A 26,186-nucleotide genomic window follows, 5' to 3' on the forward strand; every position below is an offset into this window, starting at 1 on the left:
GGACATGTGTCTAAGTGGGAGTAATTGTGTGTTTGTAGATACATCTTTGAATTCAACAAAGAAACAAGAAGATGAAGATAATGAAGATGATAAAGATGAAAAGCCAAAGAAGGTTGAAAAGATGAAGGCTCCTATAATTGATAGGACCAGCAATGAAAGAAATGAAGATGTTGAAGATTGGGTTGATGATAATGATGAAGAGTATCAACCATTGAGTGAGAAACGATAAGATTTAAGAGAGAAGAAGGTTGGAAAAGAACATAGAGTACAACAAGGTGAATTTTCTTCTATAAGTAAAAGGAGATATCCTTTGAAAGAAAGAAGGCAACGTGGTGAATGGTGGAAGGATCACATCTTCCTTCAAGTAAATGAAGAACATGCAAATGTTCCTCTTCTTGCTAATCTATTGTCTTTGTATAATGCTATGAAGTGTGAAGATGCAATGAAATGGGAGAAGGCTATGGAAGAAGAGTACCAATCTCTTATGGACAATGGTACATGGAAATTTGCACCTCTTCCAGCAAATCGATCTAGTGTTGGTTGTAAGTGGGTGTTTAGGACTAAAAGATATGCAATGGGTGTGGTGGTGAGGCACAAGATAAGATTAATTGCCAAAAGATATTCACAAGTTGCTGGAATTGATTTCAATGACACTTATGCACCCATTGCCAAATTCACCACCATTAGGACCATTATAGCAATTGGGGCAGCAATGGATTTGGAAATATATCAAATGGATGTAAAGATAGCCTTTTCTGAATGGAGAATTGTAAGAAGACATCTATATGGATCAACTTCAAGGATTTGTACAACAAGACAAAGAACATCTTGTGTGCAAATTGAAGAAATCTTTGTTTGAATTCAAACAATCACCAAAGGCATGGTACCAACGAATTGATACTTTTTTTGTTAATGAAGGGTTTATGAGGAGTGAGGCTGATCATTCATTGTATGTAATGCAATCTAGAGAGTTCTTGTTGATTGTAATCTTTTATGTTGATGATTTGATCATCTTGGCTAATAGTATGGAAAAGATGGATTGGATGAAGGCCAAATTAGAGAAGGAATATGAGACGAGTCATTTGGAAGAATTACACTACTGCTTGGAAGTGGAATTTATAAGAGATCGTGGTAACAAGACCATTACAATGAACCAAACCAAGTACATTGAAGAAGTGTTGAAACGATTCAACATGGAGGAGTGCAAGGCCATTGAAACACCTTTGGAAGCAAATTTGAAGTTGATGAAGTTTACGGATGAAGAGTTTGCACAAGTTGAAGGTGAGATGCAAAGTGTTCTATACATGGCAATAGTACACTCACTCATATATGCAATGGTGGCCACAAGAGTGGATCTTGTATATGCGGTGAGTGTTGTAAGCCAACACATGTCTAAGGTTGGACCATTGCATTAGACAATAGTAAAGAGGATATTGAAGTATTTAAAAGGTACAAAGGACTTCAAATTGTGCATTGGTAGTAAGAACATTGATTTGCAAGGTTATTGTGATGCGGATTGGGCTGGAGATGTAAATGATAGAAGATCCACAATGGAATATGTCTTCTTTATTGGAGTAGGAGTTATTTCAGGGAATTATAAGAGACAACCTATCATTGCAAGATCAACGATGGAGGCAAAGTACATGGCAGCAAGTCATTGTGCAATGGAGGCATGTTGGATAAGACAACTCTTAGAAGACATTGGACTAGTGCAATTAGAAGCAACTTTAATTATGTGTGACAATCAAGGATGTCTTGCATTTGACAAGAATCCAAAACACCATTCAAGAACCAAGCACATTGATATTCAACATCATTTCATACAAGAGAAGATTGAAGATGGAATAATAGGTATGAAATATTGTGCTACAAATGATATGCTTGCTGATTAGCTTATAAAAGCATTAGTAAAGGATAGACATCACAAATTGATACAGAGATTAGGATTGAAAGCCTTTTAAAAATTAGCAAAGTAGAAATGTTGAAGATCAGCAAGTACTTACTTAGTTATAATCACATAGAAATTAAGCATAGTATATTGCTAATAGTCAAAAGATAACAAAGAGTTAAAGAAAATTAATGTGGTGGCACCAAGGGTTTATATGTGGCGGCTAGGTTAAAAAAGAACCTAGGGTTTAGTTGAATGAAGTAGAAATGGATGTAATATCAAAAAGATGGAAGTTGCCTCGTTGGTTAGCAAACCATCACCTATAAGTAAAGAGTGTTGGAAGTAAGAATCATCTTTTTCTACACTTCTCTTAGAGTACAATCCTTGTTGATGCTAAGTGTTTGTAGGTTTTAGACTTCTTTTCTTCAATAATTCCTTTATTGATTAAAAACTTAGATTCAAGAATAGACTTGATAAGGTTTGTTTGAGTATTGATTTATAAAGATTTATGCATAATAATTTTATGAATTTGCAAAGATGTCATAAAATTATTATGCATAAAATTATTGGATGCATAATAATTTTATGACATCTTTGCAAATTCATGGTTGTTTTGGGTGACTTTGTTTTTTGTGGAATAAAAAATGAATTATATTTTGATGAATCATGTGAGTTTTATAGCAGATACATAAATGAAGTTTTGTTATTTGTGAAAGTTCTTGTGTTAATATTTGTTGTCAAATTGAACTTAATCTAACAATCAAATCAACATAAATTAAGATTCAAGTGAGTTAGAATTTTAAATTTTAGATTTTAAAGGTCATTAAAGATATTTGTAATTTTGACTCATTTTCCAATTAGATTGAGATAATATTTTTATGTGCTTAAATCTAATTTGGTTTTTTTAATATTAATACAAATTTTGAGAATGCATTAATTCTTCAAAAGGAAGATATTGATATTAGTAGGTTTACATTGAGGTCAAAGAAGGATGATGAATAATATCCAAGCAAATTAAGAACATTTTTTTGTAATTTCTAAGTTTAATTTTCTTTAAGTTTTGAGCACTTGTTTTCAACTAGTAAGTTAAGATATATGAAAAAATTGAATCAAGATCAACAATTAAAATAATAATTATTGAAGTCTGAAATTTGCTTTAGAATTTATTTAGATTTGACAATAATTGTGAGGATTTACTTGAAATTTGGTTAGGATTTTAAGGATTTTGTGAAGATTCTATTAGGATTTGATTTGGATTTACTTAGATTTTATTTAGAATTTCTTTAGGATTTCTTATGATTTTGTTATAACTTCTTTAGAATATTTTTAAAATTTCTTAAAAAATTTCTTATAATTTCTTTAAGATTTAATTAGGATTTTTTAAGGATTGGTTTAGGTTTATTTAGAGTTGAATAGAGTATGATAAGATTTCTTAGGTTGTTTAAGATTGTCAAAAAGTTGTTTCTAAACATCTTATGCATTGTTTTTTTGGGTTGTTAATCCAACTTTGAAGTAGAATCAAATCCTTCCACATCTAGATACCCAATGTATTTTTAAGCTAATTTTCACATAATCCAAATACTAGTCTTTGGTAAATAGCAACAAAATAAACATTTTTTTTCTTTGCAGATGTATATATTGGACATGATCAAGGCAAAGTGACATGATTAAGGCAAAGTATGTGTGCAAGGTGACAAGAAGTAGAGGTGGTGGGATACAAAAATAAGGAGAGTAGAATGGGTAGAATATGAATGCAAAGGTGAAGGAGTGATGGTATTGGTGGTGATTAGGAGGTTAAGATTGTTGATGATGAATGTGTAGGTTCAACTTTGCATATTTGTTGTGGTGGATAAGAACAAGAAATTCAGCTATTCATTCTTTATGCCAAATGTAGAGCACAAGGCTTGCATATTTGAGCAAATATATTTCATGCAAACAAAGTTGGTGGTAATTGAGCAATTTGTATACAACTTGTAGTATAAGTATGAGTAGATTTTGGCAACTGTGGTGGTTGTAGAGCATGATGTCATAATTGTGATATCCAACTTGGAAGTGGTTGCAGCAATGCAGTATTTAACATTGGCCAAAATGCCATTTCAACGAGATCTCATTAGACTGCACTAAGTGGGTAGGATGTTTATCTTGCCATCCTGGGTAGAAAAACTAACATTTAGATTAAAACAATATATATATATATATATATATATATATATTATCTTTATTGTTTACAACTTAGGAACAACCTCCATTTCAGATAATATTGTTAGCAAAGCAGAAATATTAGTTAAGAGGTGAAAATTACAAAAGGCATCTTTATTTATATAATTCGACTACAGAGCTAAGGATAGATTTTATGGAGATAAAATGGACAAAACGAAAATACAAATTATCAAATCAAGTTAGAGTAAAAAAAATTTGTGAAATTTTAACAATATAATTGTGTACAATCTTAGCATTGCATCCCATACAAAACATCTTACATTGATCCAGGCATTGATCCAGGCATTTCAAGAAAGAATTGTCGACGTCTATTTACTACGGTGACAATTCTTAACCCGAAGTCCAAGTGTTTGACAATAGCTGTACTAGACTTCAATGGATTGAATTCGCAAGAATGGTAAACATAAGGTCGATTCCAAAACAGCATCCACAGAGGCTGCATGATAAAAACATAGAGAAAATAGATTTGAAGAACACGCTCTCAGTGATAAAAACACATGCCTCAGAAAAAGGAGTTAACTAAAATGAATACCTCTAATGTTTTTCATAGTGAAATGGAGGTATGAATCCAAAACCGTGTGACTCTGATACCCCACATTGTCATCCACTGACACTGATCCTCACCTCTCACGTTGCTGTCTTGAACGCCGTCCATGATTTGGAATCATGTCTCGTACATAAAATTCATGGCAACGCAGCAGCTATGCTGAAAGACCCCAAGGCCTTGGGGTTGTGATATAACTTGCAACTATTAAATCTCACTCTCAGATTACGTATCTGATCTAAACTACAATAGAATAGTTACTGTTCACCATCGTCCTCCTTGTACAATTTGATCATGTCATCGATTCTTAGGATCGTGATTGCAGCTTCGGTTGCGAACTGTATTCTCAACATTGGACACACGTCAGCAGAGATACGTGATGCGAGTGACCTCAAACACTGAGAAAATACCGAAATTGGAAACAAAAAGGATAACTCCAAAATCTGTTACCTTAATCTAACAGACGTTTCAAGAATGAGAACATAACATCGAGGTGAGAGAAAAGAAAAAATAATTTGCAGATGTTTTATACCTGAATTATTTTAACTTTGCTCATGGCTGGCTCAACCACACCTGCTTCTATATTGTTTCTCACTACTCCCTTGATCAAGTCCAACCCGGTTCTGAACAATCCATAGAGCTTTCACTTAAGACAATCCACATGAGGATAGGAACAAAAAACAGCATTTAACATGCCTGGGTATTATTAAGCACAAGGACAAGTTGGGACGAGGAAGCAAACTCTGCTAAGGAATAACTATAACAACCTGAAAGAAGCAAAAATATGATACCCATAACTTCAAGAACAAGTACATACCCAGAAAGATGTTGTTTATCTGCCTTCGTTTGAGCACTGTGATGGTACGCACGCAGTTTAGCAACCAATTCTGTTGAATCCTTCGCAGCGTTCACAGAAAGAACCTGTTTATGCGCACCATGTTCAAGAACTTAGACTATGCAAAGTTAACAAAAGAATTCATTCAGTATCATGATAGATAGCTTCGACATGCACACGAGGTTGCAGTGGTTTCCGAATATCGACAATTCATCCAACACGAGCATGGAAACTGCTTTCCCCAAAATACCAGAAAACTCAATCATAATCTGCATTAACAGAAAAGATTCTTGACTTACTTTGGGAATGACAAGTAGAGCCTCGGCAAATTCAACTATAGCAAGCTGCTCTCGTGACCCTAACGTGGTTGCTAGATTTTCTAAGTACACCGACAAGGCTGCCTCCACTGCCCCTCCTCCTGCAACCACCTGCATCAGCGAACAGGATTGGAGACCACTCATCTCAGCCTAAACATTCGTCAAGTTTCGAAGGTTATTTCCACTGTTAGTTTCAAGCATAAAATTCGGATATATTGCAAAGACAATCTAAAAATATGTTATGTTCTTCTCTGCACCAAAGACGCATCAGGGCTACACATTATAGCAGAAAAGCCAAAAGAATTAAGTTAAGGGTCTACTCACAGTATTTGATTCCAGAGTACGTTTTACAATGCTCAATGCATCATGAATAGAGCGTTCCATCTCATCCAACATGTAGTCATTAGCTCCTCTCAAAACAATTGATACCTGCGACATAACAGAGAGTGATATCATAAAACATTACTTGAATACATCGTCTGTGTTCTTGTAACTCAAGAACATGGAAAAGTTGAGAGACGATAAACTATACCACAATTTTAATATTCTACCCTAACCAAGGGATTTAGGGAGCATAAATAGCACTTACTGCTCTTGAACTCATTGCACCCTTAATAAGAATAACATCGTCATCAGATACTCGCTCCTCCACAACTTCCTCTGCTGTTCCTAATAGAGAAGCATCAAATGTCTCCCCTCCCTCCATATCCGCAAAAGTTAGAACCTGCATCCAAAAGAAAACACAGAGAATTCAGAATACTTCATATCATATTGGCATAAAAACGAGTGTGTGTGTGTGTGCGCGCGCGCGCGCGTACGTGGAGGGTACGGGGGTTTTAATTAGAATTTTAAAGAGAAGAAAAACAATAATAAGTGAATAAGAGCTCAGCAGTGTGATAATTATTATTACTAAGATTCGGCCTGGACAAATGTGCACCTGAGTGGCACCAGTGGCCTTAGCGATGTGACGCATATCTTCCTTGCTTACTCGCCGCAAAGCAATAGCATTGGCCTCTACAAAGTACTGCGTCCACCACGATTTAATCCACCAACATACTCACCTCAAAACTTCCATGGCAACTCCCAACGGTGCAAAAAAGCAAGCACCGTTCAATATACAATGACAACAAGTAGAGCTCTTTTAACGTACTAAATTCTGAAACCTCTACCCTAGCTGTAACAGTTGTAAGCAGGTAACTATATCACAATCCTTAAATTTTAAAAACGCCGCTGAAATACATACCTTCAAAGCCATATCATCAATACCCTTTGTAGTAAGGATGACATTTGCCCCTGCTTTCAGGATTTTCTCAATTCGCTCTTTGGTAATGTCTGCTTCCCTGCAGATGCAGTTTACTTGATCAAATTAAAACCAGAGACGAGATCTTATTGGGATAAAACTTTCATCAATGTATTTGCGTTGCAAAAACATTTATAGACGTATAGAAACAAAAGAATGCACGTTGAGAAGGCAAAAATATGTGCTGCAGAAAACACTGCACACGATGTCAACCGAGTATTTACCGTTGACGAATTTTCTCCAGTTCCCTAGGATCTGTCACAAGGACCTGTACTCCCATTTGCATTTTTGTCTTCTGCAAGTTGACGTCCAAGCATGCTATGCGAGCAGGTCCCACTCGTTTAGGCATGCCCTGAGCAGCTCTCCCTAACGGCAAAGCATATCCATTAAGTAGATAGCTCTCTTTGGCACTCTGTCCATGAGCCTTCAGAATATTGATAGACTGATCAATGTACAATACAATACCAGCATGTTAATACGTAGGAAAACGAAACTTACACAAGCATCACTTCCACTAAAACTACGATAAAGGACCATAGAAGATATGATCCGATGGTCTTCAAAATTATATCAGAACAAAGCGATGCATTAAAGCAGTCAATTCCAATAGCAAATAAGTCTAATTACTTTAATGGGATATCTAACGTCGCCCTTTTCAGATGTAGCCTTAACAGCTTGAACAGCATCAACCACCTGAGTAGTCCAGAAAAAAGGAACACTGTAGTTACAACATGACTCGAAGAAGGTGATAAAGACATTCAAATAAACCAGTAAATTATTGACCAGAGAAGTACGGAAGAGGCAAGTGACATGTACAAACGAGCAAATTAAATTTGAATACGACCTTAAATCTTAATCTTGAAGTAAAATCCACAACGGTATTACACCTTACCTACAATTCATCACTCGCATCATGAAGCACAGTTTGATACGTACCATCTTTGCAAAAAAATCAGATTCAGGCCCAATGATTTTGGAGGACATGCTGGTCTTTGCAACGTTGATCAAAGTGTCCTTCCCTAACTTTTCGACCTGAATTTTATTGCAGAAAATTAGGACAAATATGATGCCTTGAATAGAATAGAGAAATGATGGTGTTAATATAACGCAATAGAGTGACGCCAACATAATTCCAGAAGAGCAGTGTGACAATGTACATCAATGCAAGTCAAAATTTCAATCAAACCAAACCTTAATGGCAAGCTTCTCATCAATATACTTGCACGCCTCACGCATGGCAAGCTGGCAAATAAAGTAAACCCGAGTGGTCAGACTGTTGCTGAGATTGAATCTGAGTCTTACGGTTACTGTTGAAGAAACAAGATTAACAGAATCGATGAAATCAAGAAATGGCTAATCACACTGTTGCAGTAAACAATCAAACAAGCTGAACAAGTTCTTTAATTACCAGTCTACAAAACCGAAACTTGGAAAGTGATGGCCTGAGCAAAACAAAGAAAAACTTACTCGATAACCACTAATAATTGAAGTTGGATGTATCTTGTTTCTAACCAAGTCATTTGCTCTCTGTTCACCAATAATGAACATAAAAAGTCAGATCCAATATATAAGCGAGCTTTTATGGATTATGATACGAAGTACAAAAAAATATTTTTAAAATGTTTCAATAGATTTAACATAATTTGATGTCTCCAGTCCCTAAACACAGAAAAATAGAGACACTAACACCTGACTTAAGTATGCTGAACATTAAAAAAAGATTCATAGGAACATCATGTATGTCATTAACCTTAAGAAGCTCCGCGGCAATAATAACAACCGAAGTTGTTCCATCTCCAACTTCCCGATCCTGCAGCTCAGCTAGCTCTACTAACACCTGGATATAATCTTTCATTAGATGATCTAGTTGACACTTGTCACCAATCATACACTATGCAGTGAGGACTAGCTATTACCTGTAGCTCATTGTAAATGAGACACAACATACCAAGATTGAAGCCAAAAAATTGCCGCTAGAACAAGAAGCAAGCTATCATATACAGGCTCACAAAAGACGAAACCAACGGGCACAAAATAAAATTCCTGCTTCTACAGCACACGCAGAAGATGGCATAACTCCCGCCGGCCATAGATGGCCTCGTTATACAGCCAGTTTTCTCAACGTAAAGCAAGCAATACAGCAAAAACATTGGCTGTAGGATATGGTCAAAATTACAAACCAAAAACATTGCGGTTTCAAAGTATCCGAATGACGACGTCCCTGTCTTACCTTGGCAGCAGGATGCTCCACCTCAAGCATCTTTAAAATAGTGGCTCCATCATTTGTTATCGTAACGTCACCGATGTCATCCACGAGCATCTACAATCCAAAATAGAAAACGATAATTGAAATACTAGTTATTTGATTAAGTAAAGGTTATCTCACACAAGTGTTCAGAGACAAAAAGCATAGATAAGAGAAGGATCCAGCTGAAGTTTCGCAATGCACTTCGAGTGAGGGAAAAAGTAATAAATGTACGTGTCACGTAGGCGAAGAAAGAATAATAACAATGCAGACGTACCTTATCAAGACCAACAGGCCCTAACGAGGTTTTGACAATGTTGGCGATAGCCTGGCATGCCATGACTGCATTACATCCACAAACAAAACCACCATTTAGTCAGCTTTCGCGTTCAAACCGAACCCTAACGAAAAGCACTCCAGCCTCCAACTCATAAAACCGATCCGATCACCGCCTTCACAGGACACAGGACACAGGACACGGTGAAGGCCATAGTGTCTATACACTCTCAAAACTCCACCAAAATTTTCCGCGACGATCTCAGCAAGCTCTAAAACCCTAAACCCGACTTGGAAGCACGAATATGCAGTAGCACACCATTCTGAGAGCGGACATCCTGGCCAGTCTGCCGATCCCCGAGGATACTCAGATTCTGCGACATGTTTCGCTACTCGTGTACACGATTGAAAGCTACAACGGCAGCTTGAACGATGCAGAGTAGGCGCTCGAAAACTTGGAAGTCCTGCACAGCCTTGCAGACACCTAAGACTGTAGAACGATGCACTAGAGGGCGTCCCCGAATGGAGAAGGCTGTGAATCGTCAACCATGCACTCTGTTTATTCATCCACTATCTGTCATCCAACATCCCGCTGGACACGCTAGGCTCTCATAGAGCAAAGACATTGAAGCTCTTTCTTTGGTTATGTTCAATGCATTATGGCTGTAGGTTCTAAACGTAGTATTTTTACCCTATCTCCGGTAAAATATAAACGTCAAATAATTTATTAAATTTAATTTGGTAAATGATCCTAATAAAGAAAAATCTCTCGGTTCATAGTTTTATTTATCACTTCTCTAGTATAAAGTTTATATATATATATATATATATATATATATAATATTCCTTGCTTAACTGATAATATTTTCTAGATTATAAATCAAATGGAATATGTATGTATATGTATATATACATGTATATATGTGTGTGTTTGTGGATTAACATACACATGATTTATAAATTCATTTCAATGATTCTAAGAAAAATTGGCATACATAAAATTTAGTCATTTGATTATTTAGGCAATGCAATAGAACAAAGAATATATCATAATATTTATTTAAATTCATTAAATATGAAATTAGCTACTTTTTCAACCTCTTAGTAATGCATTTGACAAATCATATATTGTATAATTATGTCTTTACCAATAAAACTTATATATACATACATATATAACTAATAACAAACATTCTTTTAACTTGTTCAAAGATATTTCCTTTTCAATTGCATTTTCATTCAAAACCATTACACTTGAAAAAAATTAATGCATTTTTCTTGTAAATCAACTGTAGCACAAATTAACCGTTTAAAATTGGAGTCAATATGATATTTTATCTGTGATCAATCAATCCAGCACCTATATTTTCTATGTGTTATAACTAAATCAAAATATTATTGAACAAATAATAATAAAAAAAAACAACAATAATAATAATAATAAAAATACTATACATGTTTTGAATACGTTCCCTCTTTTCTTCAAATTTTTACTTGTTCCACATGATTTGGTTGAAACTGACGTGGTTTCCATTTCTTCTTTTTTATTTCTTTTATTTCTTTTTAACAACACAAGATGTAAATTCTACCAACAGGGTCAGTAACAGGGGCATCACGCGCGAGGAAAAGCCGTCAAAGTTGAAGGAAGAGAACAGGCAAAGAGAACGATGGGAACGCAAAGGGAACATTGTCTCCCACACAGATGGATAAGGCGCCTAATTCCGCCGATCCTCATCCCCATGCTCGCAGAGCCTCGCGGGACACAACGGAGGTCTGTGTTGTTGCACCAAGGGGATTTGGATTCTGGAGTCCACAGCCATTTCCCTTCCCTCGCCTTGGTCACATTTGCCATTGAAGCTCGCGAGCAATGGCTGGAGCAGTGATGGCCGGAGCAACGGCCTACATGGCGTCGCTGTCGCTGAGAAGCTCTCCATTCACGGAATTCAACGGCTTGGCTGCAGCTCCTTCCTTCCGCCCTTCAATCCCTGCGCCCACACGCTCAAGTGAGTTTTTCTTTCTTCTCTGATGCAATTTGATTGCTGAAACTTTTTTTTTCATGGAATGGAGTTGACTTCAGAGATGGTTGGGGTTTCTCTTCAGCTGTACAGTGCAGTTTATACAGGCGTTTTTGCTTGAAGCAAACCTGGTCGGTCTACCCGCACAGACAGCATTCCTCATTTCTCAATTTTTAATAAACCCTTGCAGCTTTGTTGCGGGAGACGTTGAAGGTAGAGGCTTTGAAGGATCAAACCCGGAGAGAATCTTTGAAATCTCGTCATAGGCGTTTGAGGAAGAAGGTAATGTGGAATCCCTCGTGTAGCTTCCCATTCTACTCAATGTGAAATTGTAGAGCCTCCTCAGTGCGTCTATGTACATACCCAATTTTTTGTTTTCAGAGCCTATCTCTCTGTCTTAGTTGACGAAATGACCTTTCTGTGCAACTGATGAAAATGCAGCATGGAATTGGCAGAGTTAGCAATTGTTTGATTTTTCTATTCGTGAAGTTGTTAGTTCCCAACTTAAAGTGTAAATCCATCTAAAGAGTTAATTTTTTCTTAACTCAAGGATGCAAGACGGCGAGCTAACTGACGTTGTTTAGGAGGTCTAATATTAAAACATTCTCAGATTCGTTTCATGAATGTGCCCGGGTGGGAACTTCTGTGCAGCTGAGTGGCACCACGGAGAGGCCTCGATTGGCTGTCTTCCGCACGAATCAACATCTCTATGCCCAAGTCATTGATGACACAAAGCAGCACACTTTGGCTGCCGCATCCACCCGCACGAAGGAGATCCGTGATACCATTGAGGACACAGCAGGTCCAACCATTGTGAGTCTCTCCCTTCGTTCCGTTCGTTTTTTTTACTCACACTTATTCACCTGGTTGTTTCTCTGTATGATTTAAATCCTCCTGCCCTTGATGGGTTATTTTTTGTGAGGTCTTAAATATCCAACCAAGAAAGTTACGAAAGAAAGCTCTTTTGCGCATGGATTTCATATTCTTCATGACTAAGATTTCAAAGAGGAGAACTAGGGTTTGGAGTTTAGGTTCTAAAAACTACGACTGTGCAGGACTCGGCTAAGAAAGTTGGAGAGGCCATTGGCAAGCTCTGCTTAGAAAAAGGTATTACCAAGGTGGCCTTTGATAGGGGAGGCTTTGTTTACCACGGACGCATTAAGGCTTTGGCAGATGCTGCTCGTGAAGCTGGTCTAGACTTTTAGAGGTAGTCCATACATCTAGGAACGAATGCATCAACGGCTTGTAAGCTGATTATGATTGTGTCATTTGAAAAGTTCAGGTTTGCTGACAAGAAATGCAGACTGTATTTATCAATCAATTCATAACTTCGTGATTGTGACTGCACCTGTAATTCTTCTTTTACTTACGTCTTATCGATTCATAATACTCCAGAATTGAAAAAAATTACAACGTTAGTCAGCTTCAAATGGTGTACATTCAATATTGGTCGATTCCCTAGAAGGAATGGTCATATCGAAGATAGAGAGTTCATTACACACCAACTAGCGAGGCGGCGTTCGGATGTCTACAACAAGAACCGTGTTCTTCACTGTCAGGCTCTACGCTTAGAGTGAATCCGGGATGCTAAATACTGTATCACATGAGCTCAGAAGTTGGGAATTGTTCCTTTTTGCTTTTAATGCAGATGAGTTCTAACCATAATCTGTCAAGCGCACGAAAATTTCACGAACAGTATCATAATCATTGTCGGCCACAGCATCAAACTGTCCATAGAATTGGGTAATTTTCAAGTTATCCCAGTGACCATTTCGAAGCACCTGCTTTGTGAAATACTCATCCCTAGCAGAAAGTTGATGAAATCATAACTTCTGAACTCAGGAATAAATGACTTTAGAATCAAGTAATTGATGAGTGTTAACATCCTGAAGTCAACAGCTGCACAACGGCCTTGGGCGAGTGTCCCAGCAAACCGGATGATACTATCTACATAATGCAAAATTGATACTTAGCCGACGCAAAATCTATCAAACCAGGAGTGCTTGTAGTGGTTCAAAATGCTGATCTTCAACATTTAATTACTGGCCAATGTTGAACAATACAAAATCACTTCAACTCATGACACAGAACTGAGGAGTTGCTTGAAATCATGCCGCAGAATCTAATATGGAAGATATAGCCTCAATTAAGGCTTTGAATCAGCTCCTGTATACCTGTGAAGTGTGACTGGAACATTTTCCACTGCAAATCATACTCAGCTGTTAGCCTAACTACAATAGTCAGTTCTTATCTAAAGCTCCCTGAGGATGAAAATACATCAATATGCGGCAACAGGACGGTCAGAAATAAAAGAGTTACAACAAGATGAACTGTACCTGATCCAGGGGGAGCGAAATACCTGGCATACAAAACGATTCATCAGTTTAAAAAAAGGCGTGAAATGTGTTGGTGAATCGGATACTATATTATCCTCATGAAGTGCAATTGAATTTCAATGCGAAGCCGTACGTTTACTAACCTTTCTTTCCTGGGAGTTCGTTGCCTTCTTTATTGAAGAACTCTCTAATGTCCACAAATACCTTTCCTTTGAATTTCTTCACAACCACCTTCCGATTGCGAGACAGCTACTTCCCCATAACCACATTGTAAGAAACCGGCCAATACACATTAACAAATGGGGCCTGAAAGACAGCGAAAATTAACAGTTTTCCTAATCCATTGCAAGGTTCAACAAAACGTCAATCCAATGAGCTTGACAAACTATAGTGCCATTTTGAGGAACTGCTTTAAATATAAGGATTTTGAACGACCTCATCTAATGCACAAAAGATTCTCGTTCTCTCATAGCAGAGTTAAGAAGCAATATGAATAAATGAATACATATATATATATATATATATATATATATATATATATATATATATATATATATATATATATTCAAAGTGACAATGAAGCTGAAGGACGGGTTTAAAATAAACCAACCTCAACAGCAACCACACTGTCGCCATCCCCAGAGATCGTCTTCTGATTGTGGTTGGTACCTTCTTCATCCTCGTCTGAATGGTTAGTCGCATTACCCTTCCTCTTAGGCATCGCTTCTGTTTTAGATGTCTGCCTCTCACTCTAGAACGTTTCTTTTCAAGTTCTTTTTCGATGCAACAAAATGTGCAGGCTCACACTGTAGTCTCACCAACACAAACTGAAAATATAAGGCTCTAACCGAAAGAAAATACTCCAACAACATAAACCTGAAGTGATGCATGAAAAGTAACGGGCTCGGTAACAACGCATAAAAAATTGGTGCTCAATCACCTCCCTCGAAGATTCAAATTACAGATTACATACCCAAGTGTTTCTCAGCATTCACATAATATCACACCCCACACGTGTGTAACATTAGAGCCGCCTGTCAAACCTCCGCCTACTTTAAGATTGGACTTAGAAAGAGGACATAATGCAGATGAAATATAGACTACGCAAAGTATAGAATCATCACGTATAAAACAAGCAACAAAGGTGGAAATGCAAGATGTTCACTGTAACACAATCCCCTATCAAACCAAGTCGAAGCAAGAAAAAACACTCTTTCCCCAAACAAAGTAGACCGCGCTCTTCAAATCTCAAACAGCAACGAGTCCTGAACTGCATCTCACACTATCTGAGAAGATACATCCAATAAATAAATAAAAATCTCAGTGGAGGAATAAATAAATAAATAAATTAAAATGTAAAATCCCTCGACAGCTCCAGACGGCTTTACAATTACGTTCCCCCAAAATTAACCTAAACCAAAACTGTGAAGCTCAACACCGAGCACAGTATAATAAAATTAGAACTCAGCCCTCACCTCACCATTTCAACTGAGCAGCAAGCTGCCAAGTACGAAGGAAAGAAAACAGTCCCTCAACTCACCCAATCGCAGCCTACTATGTAGCACACCAACTCTCCAGCGGCGACAACGTCTCAGGCTCAAGGATTCTCCAAGTTAAAATGAAACGGATTACTGCAAACCTCGCTCCACGTTCTCAGTCATTTACAGCCCAGCAATGCAGTTCAAATCGTCTTCGACGATTAATTTTGAATCCGCAACATGTAGAATCTTCACATAATGGAAGAAGAATTCGGTGACCAAGGCGGCTTCCGGCACATCCCCCGCTCAGGATTTGACCGACATTCCGACGACCATCAACGAAAAATATATTCTCGTCGACGACATCCCTCTTGGATAGTTCGCTTCGTCAATGAATTAGGGCACGATTCTATTTCAGAACAGTCGTGGGGTTGGAATCATGGGCCCTCCACGACTATTCGAATTGGAACTGTCGTCCTGTCGGGATCGTCACAATCCTTGAGCATTACATGATGTTGCAAGGAAGCGATAGACTCGTAGAAGCCCTCCGTCACTGAGCGGTCGACAGCGAGGAGGAGCATGTTGTTGGTGGATCCCAAGGGCCCTAATCGTCGTTGGAGCCACACATGAGTCCCCAGAAGACGCGGCCTCGTCTTTAGAGCACGTCGTAGTTGATTTTTGGGCGGGGAGACACGGAGCCTTGTTGCGGTTGTTGGATCGATTGGTTAGGGCTTGGTGCTGTATCTGGGAAATTGGTGCGACTGCCGGCGCATTGCCTGGGGTTTCTAAGTTTTGGCGTAGGGAGTAGTTGGAAAGAGGTTTTGAGGGTTTGAAAGAGGGCTTTGTTGTTAAGGGTTGTGAAGATGGGTGATTCGAGAGAGGGGTCGCCTGATTCAGCGTATTCGGCAGGAGAGGGTAATGGTACGGGGAGGGCGGCGAGACCAGTGTTAGAGGATTCTGAGGAGGAAGGGATTATTCGCGATGAAGTGGAAGTGGAGCCGGAGGTGGAGGATCGTAAGGCGGGGAGGGGGCGGAAGCGGTTGGTGAAGAAAGCCGTTGTTGAGGAGTCAGACGAAGAGGACAGGGGAAGAGGAAGGGCACGGAATGATGTGGTGGAGTCTGAAGAAGAGGAACCAGAGATAAGGAGGATAATGAAGAAGTCGCGGGTGGAGGAGAGGGATTCCCATCGGGAGAAGGGTGGTAGAGGGGGTAAAGGGACCAGTAGTAGGGGCATGTCTGGGAAGAAGGGGGAAAAGGAGATGAAGGAGATGTGGGATTCTGTGGCAGGGAATGGTGATGATTCTGACGATGATAGGTTCATTGACGATGAAGGAGTGCCAGAGGAAGATCGTGTTGTGTACAGCGACGGAGAGGGAGATGATGACAGAGATCGGAGGCACCCCGAGGCTGAGGAGGCGGAGGAAGATGAGGATGAGGATGGGAAATTATTTGGAAAGGGTAAGAAGAAGAAGAAGCTGGAACGCACTCCTGAAGAAATTGCTATGTTTGTTGAGCAGTTTATGGCGAAGTTGGACGTTGCAGCTGAGACTGACGCCGACCTTAATCGCGCCCAAAAGCCTGCAATTGAGAAGTTAAAAATGCTTCCGGAGCTATGGACTGTACTTCAGAAACGGCAATTGCAGATGGAGTTTCTGGATCGTGGTGTATTGTCCTCCCTGAAGAACTGGCTGGAGCCCCTTCCTGATGGCTCTTTACCCAACATGAACATTCGTACAACTCTGTTGAAGCTTCTCACTGATCTTCCCATCGATGTTGAGATGTTCGAGCGAAGGGAGCAACTTAAGAAGAGTGGTCTTGGTAAAGTCGTTATGTTTCTTTCTCGACTTCCAGAGGAGACACCCGCTAACAAAAAGCTGGCTAGAGACTTGGTGGATAAGTGGAGTCGGCCAATTTTCCAGAAGAGCACTAGGTACGAAGATTTGCGAACTTATGACGAGGAGAGACCATTGCCTCGGAGAGCGCCAATGAAGAAAGCTCCCGCCAAACATGCAAATGTTGACAGGGGAGATGACCTCGACATCCTTCAAGGATCTCAGGAATTAAAGCGGGGTGATCCAGGCTACAGGCAACACGCTTCTAGACCCGAAGCTCTTCCTCTCGACTTCGTCCGGCGCCCCGAGTCGAAAGTAGATCCGCAGGAACTTCAGAATAGGGCACGGCAGCAGCGCCAGGATGAGAAACGAATGAAAATGAATAAGAAGCTGCAACAATTGAAAACAACTAAGAAGAGCATGCAGGCATCAAAGATTAGCGTTGAAGGTCGTGGCGCTGTCAATTACTTTTAGTGCGCAAGTGTGTAGCCTCTTTGAGAGTTGAGGACTCGCAACCGCTGACAATATTCGTCGTAGACCTGATGATTTACTTCTCAATTGCCGTATCTGCCTTTCCTCTGCGCCAATTGACTCTAGGCAGTGCAGCAGATGATGTCACCTCATGCGATTATAATTAATTATATCATCAGGGGGACAGCAGAGGAATTGGATTCTTATTCCAGATTGTAAATTTTATCAGTCCGTCATTGTGCAATACAAATCTATCAGAATTTTACCTTTATTTAATACAGAATGTATGGGCAGATACGGCACCGTGTAAAACAGAGCTTTGGTTCTCTTTTCAAAGCACTTCATTTATATTGAATTTTTGAATTTTAAATTTTTTCCTCCCGTGTGCTGTGTACTCCATTGGTTTTTGGTTGCACAAACATGTGGACATCTGGTAATGGAATTCAATCAGATTTGCAGTTTCGTATTATGTGGTGTCTTTCTTGAACTTGAGTAGGAATGTAGGTGAATTGAATTCCTTAGGCAGCCTGAACAACCTACTCTCTCGCCTTTGTATCATGACCTCGATTTCTTTCATTTCACTTACATTTTGAGTTAAGATGCTTGGCGGAGTTGCGAAACTCGTGAAAAACATTGAATGTCAGACTGACGGTATAATCTCAGTTTTACTGCATTTCTCACCTAGTACAGCACCTTGATCCTCATACCTGGTCAGTCATGAAGGAGTCCGCTCGTCCGATGCAAATTTAGACATCGTAGAGATGAGCTGAAGGCAAGCGGGTGATCACGACCTGTTAGGTCACGTGTATGTCCGTATTCTGCATTTGATGAACTGTTTGTTACAACATGGAAACTTCTCCGAAATGGCAGCCTTTCCTATGGTTCGCATCAAGGAACACAAAACCTAAATTCCAGGTCACAATGTGATTTCAATAAGAATCATTGCTTAACACGTCTCATTATCATCCGCTAGCCCTCACTGTTGCGTCGTCGCAATCCTACATCTCTGCGAGCACAAGCCTTTCCAAGTCTCCGTTCAATCGGAATCGAGGATTTAAGATTAAAAAAATCACCAGGAAGATCGAGAAGGTAGTTGAAAATCACTAGGATAACTTTAATGAGCACTTGCACGTTGATTTGCAACATGGTATGCAGTAGGATAAATACTTGCTTTGCAGATAGGTGAGCAGTGGCAATCTCAGTCCCAAGCCTCTGCCAAGCTTCACATTTTGCGATCGATAAGTCGACCAATATTTCCGAAGATTTGAGCCTTCCGTCCGTATTCGATGAAGATGACAACATTTGAGCTCGACAACTTACAACCACGAGCAGAAGCTGCGTCCGCAGATGCGTATTTGAAAAGGTATATTGCTTATGGCCTTGTCTGCAAAAGCAAGTCATTTAAGACTGGACGTCGTCAAAGCAGATTTTTATCCCCACTTGCGGCTTCAATTGTTTCCCTTATCGCTGCCCTAAATCTAGATGCTTTGTCATATCTATGCGTTACACGATGCCCGCGTGGATTAGTGCAATGGTGCGATCGACTTCTGTGAGAGTTAGGTCAATGATTGGATATCATTATAGATTTTCAGAGGAATGCGACTAGACTTGTTTATCAAAGAGAGACCTATGCTCAGTGCTTTCAGTGCGCATGCTAAGTGAAGGGCGACATGATTGACAGGATTGCCAATGCTGTGGTGCTGGTCCTCCCATTTTTCTTGTGGGGCACCAACATGGTGATCATGGAAGATGTGATGGCCAAGACGGGGTCGATGTTTGTTGCGTTCGCGCGGTTGATTCCTGGTGGCTTTGGGATTATTGCTTTCGCAAGGTAAGCAGTAGGTATTGTATGCAACTGACGCAATTTGATGTAGAAGTGCCCGCGACATCAACTAACATGTCTTCGCTCGGATTTGAAGTCTGCTTACTTTATGAGGTTTGCGGTTGTATTAATATCAGCTTGAGAGGAAAGAAGTTCCCATCTGGAGTGACTGCCTGGTTACCAATTGCCCTCTTTGGCCTCATCAACAGCACGCTTTTTCAGGTTTCCCCTTAAATCGCCGCTTGTGAATCTGCTAGAATATCCCGCGTGAATAATTGGCTTGTCTCGAAAATCGAGGTTAGCTCAAACCTCTGACAGAAAGTGCCGTTGTGGTTGCAGGTATTTTGTGTTGAAGGGCTGACGCGGACAATTGCTGGCATTGGCAGTGTAAGTGCTCTTTACTTCATACTCCAATCGTATGTTCTTCTGTGATGTGGGTTATAGATTCTTGGCTGTTGGCTTTGTTCGCATTGTAATGGAAACAGCATTGGGAAGACTTTTTCTTTACAACTTCTAAATCCTAGAGTGTGAGCAGGTTATTATAGACTCGCAGCCATTAACCGTCGCTGTTATGGCCGCAATGTTCTATGGGGAAGTACTGGGACCCAAGTCGATAACAGCATTAATATCTGGCATTTTCGGTCTTATTTTGATAGAGGTAAGCAAATCTCCAGCAATACCATGCTCTGTGTATAGACTGAGCCGACATTTGCCTATCACTTGATCAGCATCTTCATGTTCGCGATTAGCACCTGGTTGTAATCGGCATAGACCGTTCAGCAATCAGCGCATTAAGATAAAGATCATGATCTTCTATCTGAAATTTTTAGCATCAGAGATTGAATTTCTGGAAGGGGTTCACGACCATTATGCATGAATGACTCGTAAGGTTCTGTTCGAACTTCCCTTTCACGGGGTTTCAGCTAAAACACAGCCCTGGAAACGGAGGTTCTTTGTCTTGTAACACTTCGTAAGCAAATACATTGCAGGTCCCGCCTCTGAAGATGCAAGAACTCTTGCATTCTCTTCTCCATTCGTTCGGAATTTTGAAAGCTTCACCTCCCTTGCATTCAACGGGGAAATGGAGCTTGTGGGACAGCGGGGAGTGGTGGATGTTGCTGGCTGCACAATGCATGGCCGTCGGTACAATCATGATGCGTTGGGTCTCGAGGTTCGCTGACCCTATCATGGTAATTGGCTGGGTAAGATGTCCTTCTCTACTTTACTGCTTTTTCGTGGTGATTACATTCAAGGAAATGGAACATGTGAATCACCTCGCGTAGAGAATTTTTCTATAATTTGGGCAAATGAAAAGGACCCAATTCCTAGAACTAAAAATGTCGCAAATAAACTCGGCTCAGAAGACTTCGTGTTCACCCCTGAATCCCTCATGGGTTTTTTTAGACTGCGCGCAAACCCTACTCTCTTTGCAACGCATTCTGTAGAACAAGGAATACTGGAGTGTGAAGGATGTTTAACTATTATAATATCCCAGGGTGTAGTTTTGATGTCACTTTCATGAACTCAGAGAATGTCGTGTTGGACTGTTGATCAGCATATGGTGTTGGGGAGTATTCCTGTTTTAGCTCTATCAATTTGGAGACAAGACCCTGCAGTGTCTGGGCATCTGCAAGATCTGAACCTTGGAGACTGGGCCGAACTTGTTTACATCTCCGTTTTTGGAAGTGCTCTTGCCACAGGCTTGTTCTTCTATAATGCTACTAAAGGTACATTTCGCGTCACCCTGTCACTTCTCCTTAATGTCTCGCTTCCATTTTTAATGTGGATTACCTGTTACGACAGTTTTCTGAAGGGAACGTCTCAATTATCGACGATAAAAAGTCATTGTCCATTGCAACTTCGGAAAGTAGCTTGGTTTCTAGCATGTGTAGTCATTTAGAATGTGATCATGACTAATGTGAGCATGGCTATGTTAACATGAGCTAAAGAGGGTTTTGAATGTGACGATATAGGCAGTCTGACGGAGCTCAGTGTGCTCACGTTACTCACCCCTGTGTTCGCAACCATATTCGGGTGAGCGATTGCAATGCTCTAATATCCCTTGCCATTTTTACGCCCTTGACAATATTTTATTCCCCAATTTTCACTATGTTTTCTATCATGATGTACAAGTACTTTCGCCTCGGTAATGGATTGTTGAGGTGCGAACGTCACTTAGGACTCTGAATGCTCTACAACAAGAGGCATGTCCCTATTTTCTGTTGCTTCAGAGCATTGTAATTCTGACTTGATCCGTCGTGGCAGGTACTTGCTGAGAAACGAAGTCATAACCAAGATAGAGCTTGTGGGATCGGTAATCACCCTGGTTTCCATTTGCTTCGTCAAAGTGGAGAAACCCAAGCCAACCGAACCCCAAAACTTTAACATAAGATACGATTCCTTGCCAGTAGAAGCAACTCCTTAATTCTCATCGGCCGTCTCATTGGGAAATCTGCCTCACCATCAGGACCGTTTCATCCGGCACCGCACTCAAACGTGGATCGATATCTGTACATCAAATCGACTCCCACTCATTGAAGCAGAAACCTGCCAGGGAATCGCACATGAAATACATCATTCAGCACTTGGGAATCCAAAGAAGCGAAATCTCACCCACACGAATACATCGGAAGGAACCTTTGGCATCCGGTTATTCTAAGGTGGATGACTGAGCGATGTCTACGCAAGTTACGAAACATGGTTTTCTGGGGCTCCTGTAACCGAAAGGTTTAGTGACTGAAGACGCGGCACAAATTAGGATTTGTCGGCAAGTCAACATGAAGCTTGCTAACATGAGGGGGAGAACAAGTCCACTGATAGTGTTATCTTTTCAATATTTTTGCATGGTTAGCTTTCGAATACATGTGACACTTTACTTTACAAATCCCAATTCATAATATACATAATTTGTTTGTATAGTAATCAACAGTTCTAAGTGAAATTATTTTATAAATTTGTATTATTCATTAAAAAAAAATACATATTTTTATTTGAGTTGGTAGGTGTTGTAGAGTACACAAACAATATAAATAAAACATCTAGATTTTATACAGAATTTTTTTCTAATAGCAGCCATCCTGTAGTGTTATTAAATATTGTTCTATTGTTTCATCTTTGCTTGCTTTTGTAGGAAGATGATGATCTATAATGGTATTGCTTAAAGTAGAAGTGAAGCTTTCACGTCCTTTTTGGAACATTTCCAAGTGAACTTGTGCTTTAAACTTTAGAATCATCTCCTCAAAATCTCCCTTTACATGCATGCAAATTACATATAAAATGCTTGTAGCTTCAATGAAAGACTTGTTTCTTTCAAATATATCTCATCGGATTTGTCAACATCTTGATCTATCATTTATTTCTTTGTTCATTTATTTATTTGTAAATGTATATCTATAAATTCAAGCATACACCCAAAAAAATGATATCATTTGTCAAAAACATTCTAAGTTTAAGATGGATATGTGCTATCAGTTCAAATCACAAAATTTAAACTCTTTCAAATTTAGTAAAGTCTAAAATAACAAAAACAAACACTTGTTACAAAACCAAATTCATTTTTTAAAAGTTAAACAAAAAATTGATTATAATACTTAAAAGGCAAACTGTTAGAATAGAATTAATATCATGGAAGAAAAAACTCAGTACATGATTCATATTTTGCCATCAGAACTCAGAATCCATTAAGGTCAGTCCCATACATAATAATGTTGTAATCCTAACATGTGGATATTTGAACTTTTTTGTGGTAATCCATGGCAATTATTCAATGTAGAACATCCCAAACTGGATACTGGTAAGCATCACTCTAGCCACAGAAAACATAATAACCCTGTGACAGTAATTGAATATACATATATACATATATGCTTAAGACAGTAAATAGTTCTTATAGTTTATATTTTTATATGTATATATATATATATATATTCAATCTTGTGCTATTTAAACATAAAACTTATTTTTCAAAGAGGAGGTTCAATCTTGTGCTTTTTTTCTTTTCTTTTCTTTTTTTATCAAAAACAAAACAAAAAAAACAAACAAATAAACAAACAAACAAACAAACATAAATTTTAGGATTGGTATTTGAACCATCAAAGTTTTCAATGGCATTCCTTCTCATTTTCTAGTAACTTATAGTCATCCTGAGACAATAGACATAGAAAAAAAGACATAAATTGCAAAAAAAATACATGTGACCAAACAAGAAGCCCATGTGGACCCCTGAAACTTTTCTAATGTCTTGTGGAAGGAGAAAGAGAGGACATCATTATCATCATATTGTCAAGCAAAGAGAGAACCATGGGTTGTGAACCATACAATATCCACGCTCCATGTCACAGCTACATTCCTAGTGTTAAAAATACTCTAACTCTGTGATGGTTCCCACGTTCCAATCGGGTGTCACCACTAAGGGAACAGCCAAACTGCATGGGAACCCCGATGGGGAGCGTCCAGGATTTCCAGCGTGGACAATCCTCGGTGCCAGCTGGGCAAGTCTCTCAATGTCGATGCCACCCACTCGGATTGCGTGGCCGGGTGGTCCTAGAATCACACTCTTGTGAGATGCCACGCTGGCTTCTAGAAGCATCCTGGGCACCCCCCCCACTCCCAAGACAAGACCCACCCACTACTCTGTGGCTCTGCGCATTTACCTCGAAGATGCTTGCGAGTGAACCGTAACCAGAGCCCTGAGTGGAGGGAAATGGAACACCAGTCCACATCAGCAATAGGATCGTGACTCGGTTCCGCACTGTTTGTGGCGGTGGATCCAAGTCAGCATAATTTCGGGCCTTAAGGCCAGCCCCTTCAAAGGGATTGATAAAGGTGGAGTGTATTCGTGTGGGCTTGAATTGAGCCTACGTGCCTTGTTGGGTGAGTCTACTACGTGGGTGTGTGTGTTTTTTCACATCATTTGGCGTGTTTGTCCGAATGGACAATGAATGAAAGAACAAAAGGATTCGCCTGAGTCTTTTCTCATGCTTCCTTTGTTTACTACCATGTTATTTGTATGGACCTATTCCGTTGAAAAACTGCTATTTCAGTAAACCTTGGATCTGTTTGTATTTATGTGGATGAATACATTTGAGTATATGGGTATATGAGGATTTGTTATGTATTTACAGGAATTTTTAGTTTTTTTTAGGAGTAGTGTTTAGAATAAGTGGTTTTTTGATGTAAGAATATTTTTTTTAAAAGAAAAAGTTATATTCTTTACTTGTTGTGGTTAACACACAATATAATATTCCTTATATGATTATCATTGAGCTTGTAGTGTATCAATAATTGTAAACAAGAGTACCGAATTTTGAAAATTTGAAAAAAAAAAAAAATTTTTATTAAAACTTTATTAAGAGAATTATTATTAATTGTAAAGTATATATGGAAGCATCAATAAAATATATGATTAGCAAGTCATTGCCTTTGTACTAAAACACAAAAAGATAAGAAATATTTTTGAAGGGATTTTTTTAAAAAAATTTCTCTAACAGTTATTCTAAAATTATTATTATTATTATTATTATTATTCTAGAAACTTAATCTGATTTTAGGACATTGTATACTGATTTATTCTAGAAAAAAGATATAAGGTTTTGATACAAAATTCATAAATGATTGGTCAGAATAATAAATTTTTAAGGATCAATATATTTTTTAATCATACAAATTATAAATACTAAATAAATATTATACTATAAGTTTTGAAATAAATAAATAAATAGAAAAATTTATGACTTTATATTAGAATTTTTATCTCAAAAATGTTGATAGAATGATTTCTTGTCACGGACATACATATTTACCTTGATAATTATCTAGATAATAAGAATAGGTAGAAGTAAGTCAAAGTTGATAAATATGATATTATCTTGTGGATAACTTCCTAGAAGCTTCATAGACACTGCTTTGCCTTTATATATGTCTATAGGTGATTGAGAGGTTGAAATCTTAGCCAATAAAAACGCCACAAGTCGACATGTTGACCACTTGTAATATAAGTTGGACATATGGCACACACCTAGGAAACTTGCCTTGCAAATTAGACATATATCCTGCAAGTTGAACGTGTATTATAGGTCCTATAGCATGTCGCCACATAGTTCTTAGTTAAGTAGTATATATAGACGCAAGAGTGAGGCCTTCTTCACCCTTGTCAACTCTTTTCTTACTTTTAGTCTAGTTTCAAGAGTCTTATATTTTCTAGTCTTTGGCAATAGCCATTCTAGTTATTCCTTGAATATACATACTTTCTTCTATTTTTTCACTTTCCTTTTGACACAGATTCTATGAGTTTATGTATCTTTTTGTAGATTATCCTCTTTTAAACTAATATTGTTTCTAGATTTATTTTTTTATTTTTTATTATATTTTTTCTTGATTCTTGAGTATTGTATTTTGTGAGAATAGAAATTTTTTATTTTTATTTTTATTTTATTGTGCTAGCATAATAGAGCTTACTGAAATGAAGAGTATAATGGCTCAAATGCAAGAGCAAATGAAAGAGTTAATGCTTGCAATGCATCAACTCAGTCTACCACCACAAGGAGCAACAAGATTATCAAGCAATGAAGATATAGAGATGATTGGAGTTGCTTCAACATCTACACCA

At 38.6% G+C, this 26,186-nt stretch overlaps 5 protein-coding genes across 8 annotated transcripts; 3 read left to right on the forward strand and 2 right to left on the reverse strand.

Moving 5' to 3' along the window:
* Positions 1-4,593: 4,593 nt before the first annotated feature.
* On the reverse strand, positions 4,594-10,070 carry LOC112285212 (T-complex protein 1 subunit alpha). Its single transcript, XM_024525876.3, has 17 exons — positions 9,945-10,070; positions 9,627-9,691; positions 9,335-9,424; positions 8,855-8,941; positions 8,572-8,631; positions 8,296-8,346; positions 8,041-8,136; positions 7,732-7,797; positions 7,329-7,546; positions 7,048-7,144; positions 6,742-6,828; positions 6,394-6,528; positions 6,129-6,233; positions 5,787-5,915; positions 5,470-5,573; positions 5,185-5,275; positions 4,594-4,990 (listed from the first exon to the last, which is right to left on the reverse strand). The coding sequence occupies exons 1-17, from the start codon at positions 10,006-10,008 to the stop codon at positions 4,910-4,912; spliced, it is 1,626 nt and encodes a 541-aa protein (XP_024381644.1). The 5' UTR covers positions 10,009-10,070; the 3' UTR covers positions 4,594-4,909.
* A 1,382-nt stretch (positions 10,071-11,452) lies between these two features.
* Positions 11,453-12,987, forward strand: LOC112284267 (uncharacterized). The gene is made up of 4 exons (XM_024523939.3): positions 11,453-11,628; positions 11,831-11,922; positions 12,292-12,453; positions 12,696-12,987. Exons 1-4 carry the CDS (start codon positions 11,493-11,495, stop codon positions 12,843-12,845), a joined length of 540 nt encoding a protein of 179 aa, XP_024379707.1. The 5' UTR covers positions 11,453-11,492; the 3' UTR covers positions 12,846-12,987.
* Positions 12,988-13,425: 438 nt separating this feature from the next.
* Positions 13,426-15,731, reverse strand: LOC112284268 (RNA polymerase II transcriptional coactivator KIWI). 4 transcript variants are annotated; one of them, XM_024523940.3, is made up of 5 exons: positions 15,517-15,731; positions 14,587-14,782; positions 14,120-14,225; positions 13,977-13,999; positions 13,471-13,842 (listed from the first exon to the last, which is right to left on the reverse strand). In XM_024523940.3, exons 2-5 carry the CDS (start codon positions 14,695-14,697, stop codon positions 13,783-13,785), a joined length of 300 nt encoding a protein of 99 aa, XP_024379708.1. In that variant the 5' UTR covers positions 14,698-14,782; positions 15,517-15,731; the 3' UTR covers positions 13,471-13,782. The 4 variants fall into 4 exon arrangements, with proteins under 4 accessions (XP_024379711.1, XP_024379708.1, XP_024379709.1 ...); XM_024523941.3 differs by having other exon boundaries at positions 13,650-13,842; positions 15,452-15,642; XM_024523942.3 differs by lacking the exon at positions 15,517-15,731 and adding an exon at positions 14,950-15,416 and having other exon boundaries at positions 13,650-13,842.
* Positions 15,732-15,999: 268 nt separating this feature from the next.
* On the forward strand, positions 16,000-18,028 carry LOC112284265 (protein IWS1 homolog 1). Its single transcript, XM_024523936.3, has one exon. The coding sequence runs from the start codon at positions 16,318-16,320 to the stop codon at positions 17,758-17,760; it is 1,443 nt and encodes a 480-aa protein (XP_024379704.1). The 5' UTR covers positions 16,000-16,317; the 3' UTR covers positions 17,761-18,028.
* A 678-nt stretch (positions 18,029-18,706) lies between these two features.
* LOC112284266 (WAT1-related protein At3g02690, chloroplastic) lies at positions 18,707-22,501 on the forward strand. The gene is made up of 10 exons (XM_024523938.3): positions 18,707-18,846; positions 18,936-19,120; positions 19,439-19,588; positions 19,717-19,801; positions 19,919-19,966; positions 20,115-20,237; positions 20,569-20,781; positions 21,135-21,306; positions 21,553-21,613; positions 21,845-22,501. Exons 2-10 carry the CDS (start codon positions 19,044-19,046, stop codon positions 22,002-22,004), a joined length of 1,089 nt encoding a protein of 362 aa, XP_024379706.1. The 5' UTR covers positions 18,707-18,846; positions 18,936-19,043; the 3' UTR covers positions 22,005-22,501.
* The last annotated feature ends 3,685 nt before the right edge of the window (positions 22,502-26,186 follow it).

Source organism: Physcomitrium patens, chromosome 7, assembly GCF_059467195.1.
Source record: "Physcomitrium patens ecotype Gransden chromosome 7, ASM5946719v1, whole genome shotgun sequence".
NCBI lineage: Eukaryota > Viridiplantae > Streptophyta > Bryopsida > Funariales > Funariaceae > Physcomitrium > Physcomitrium patens.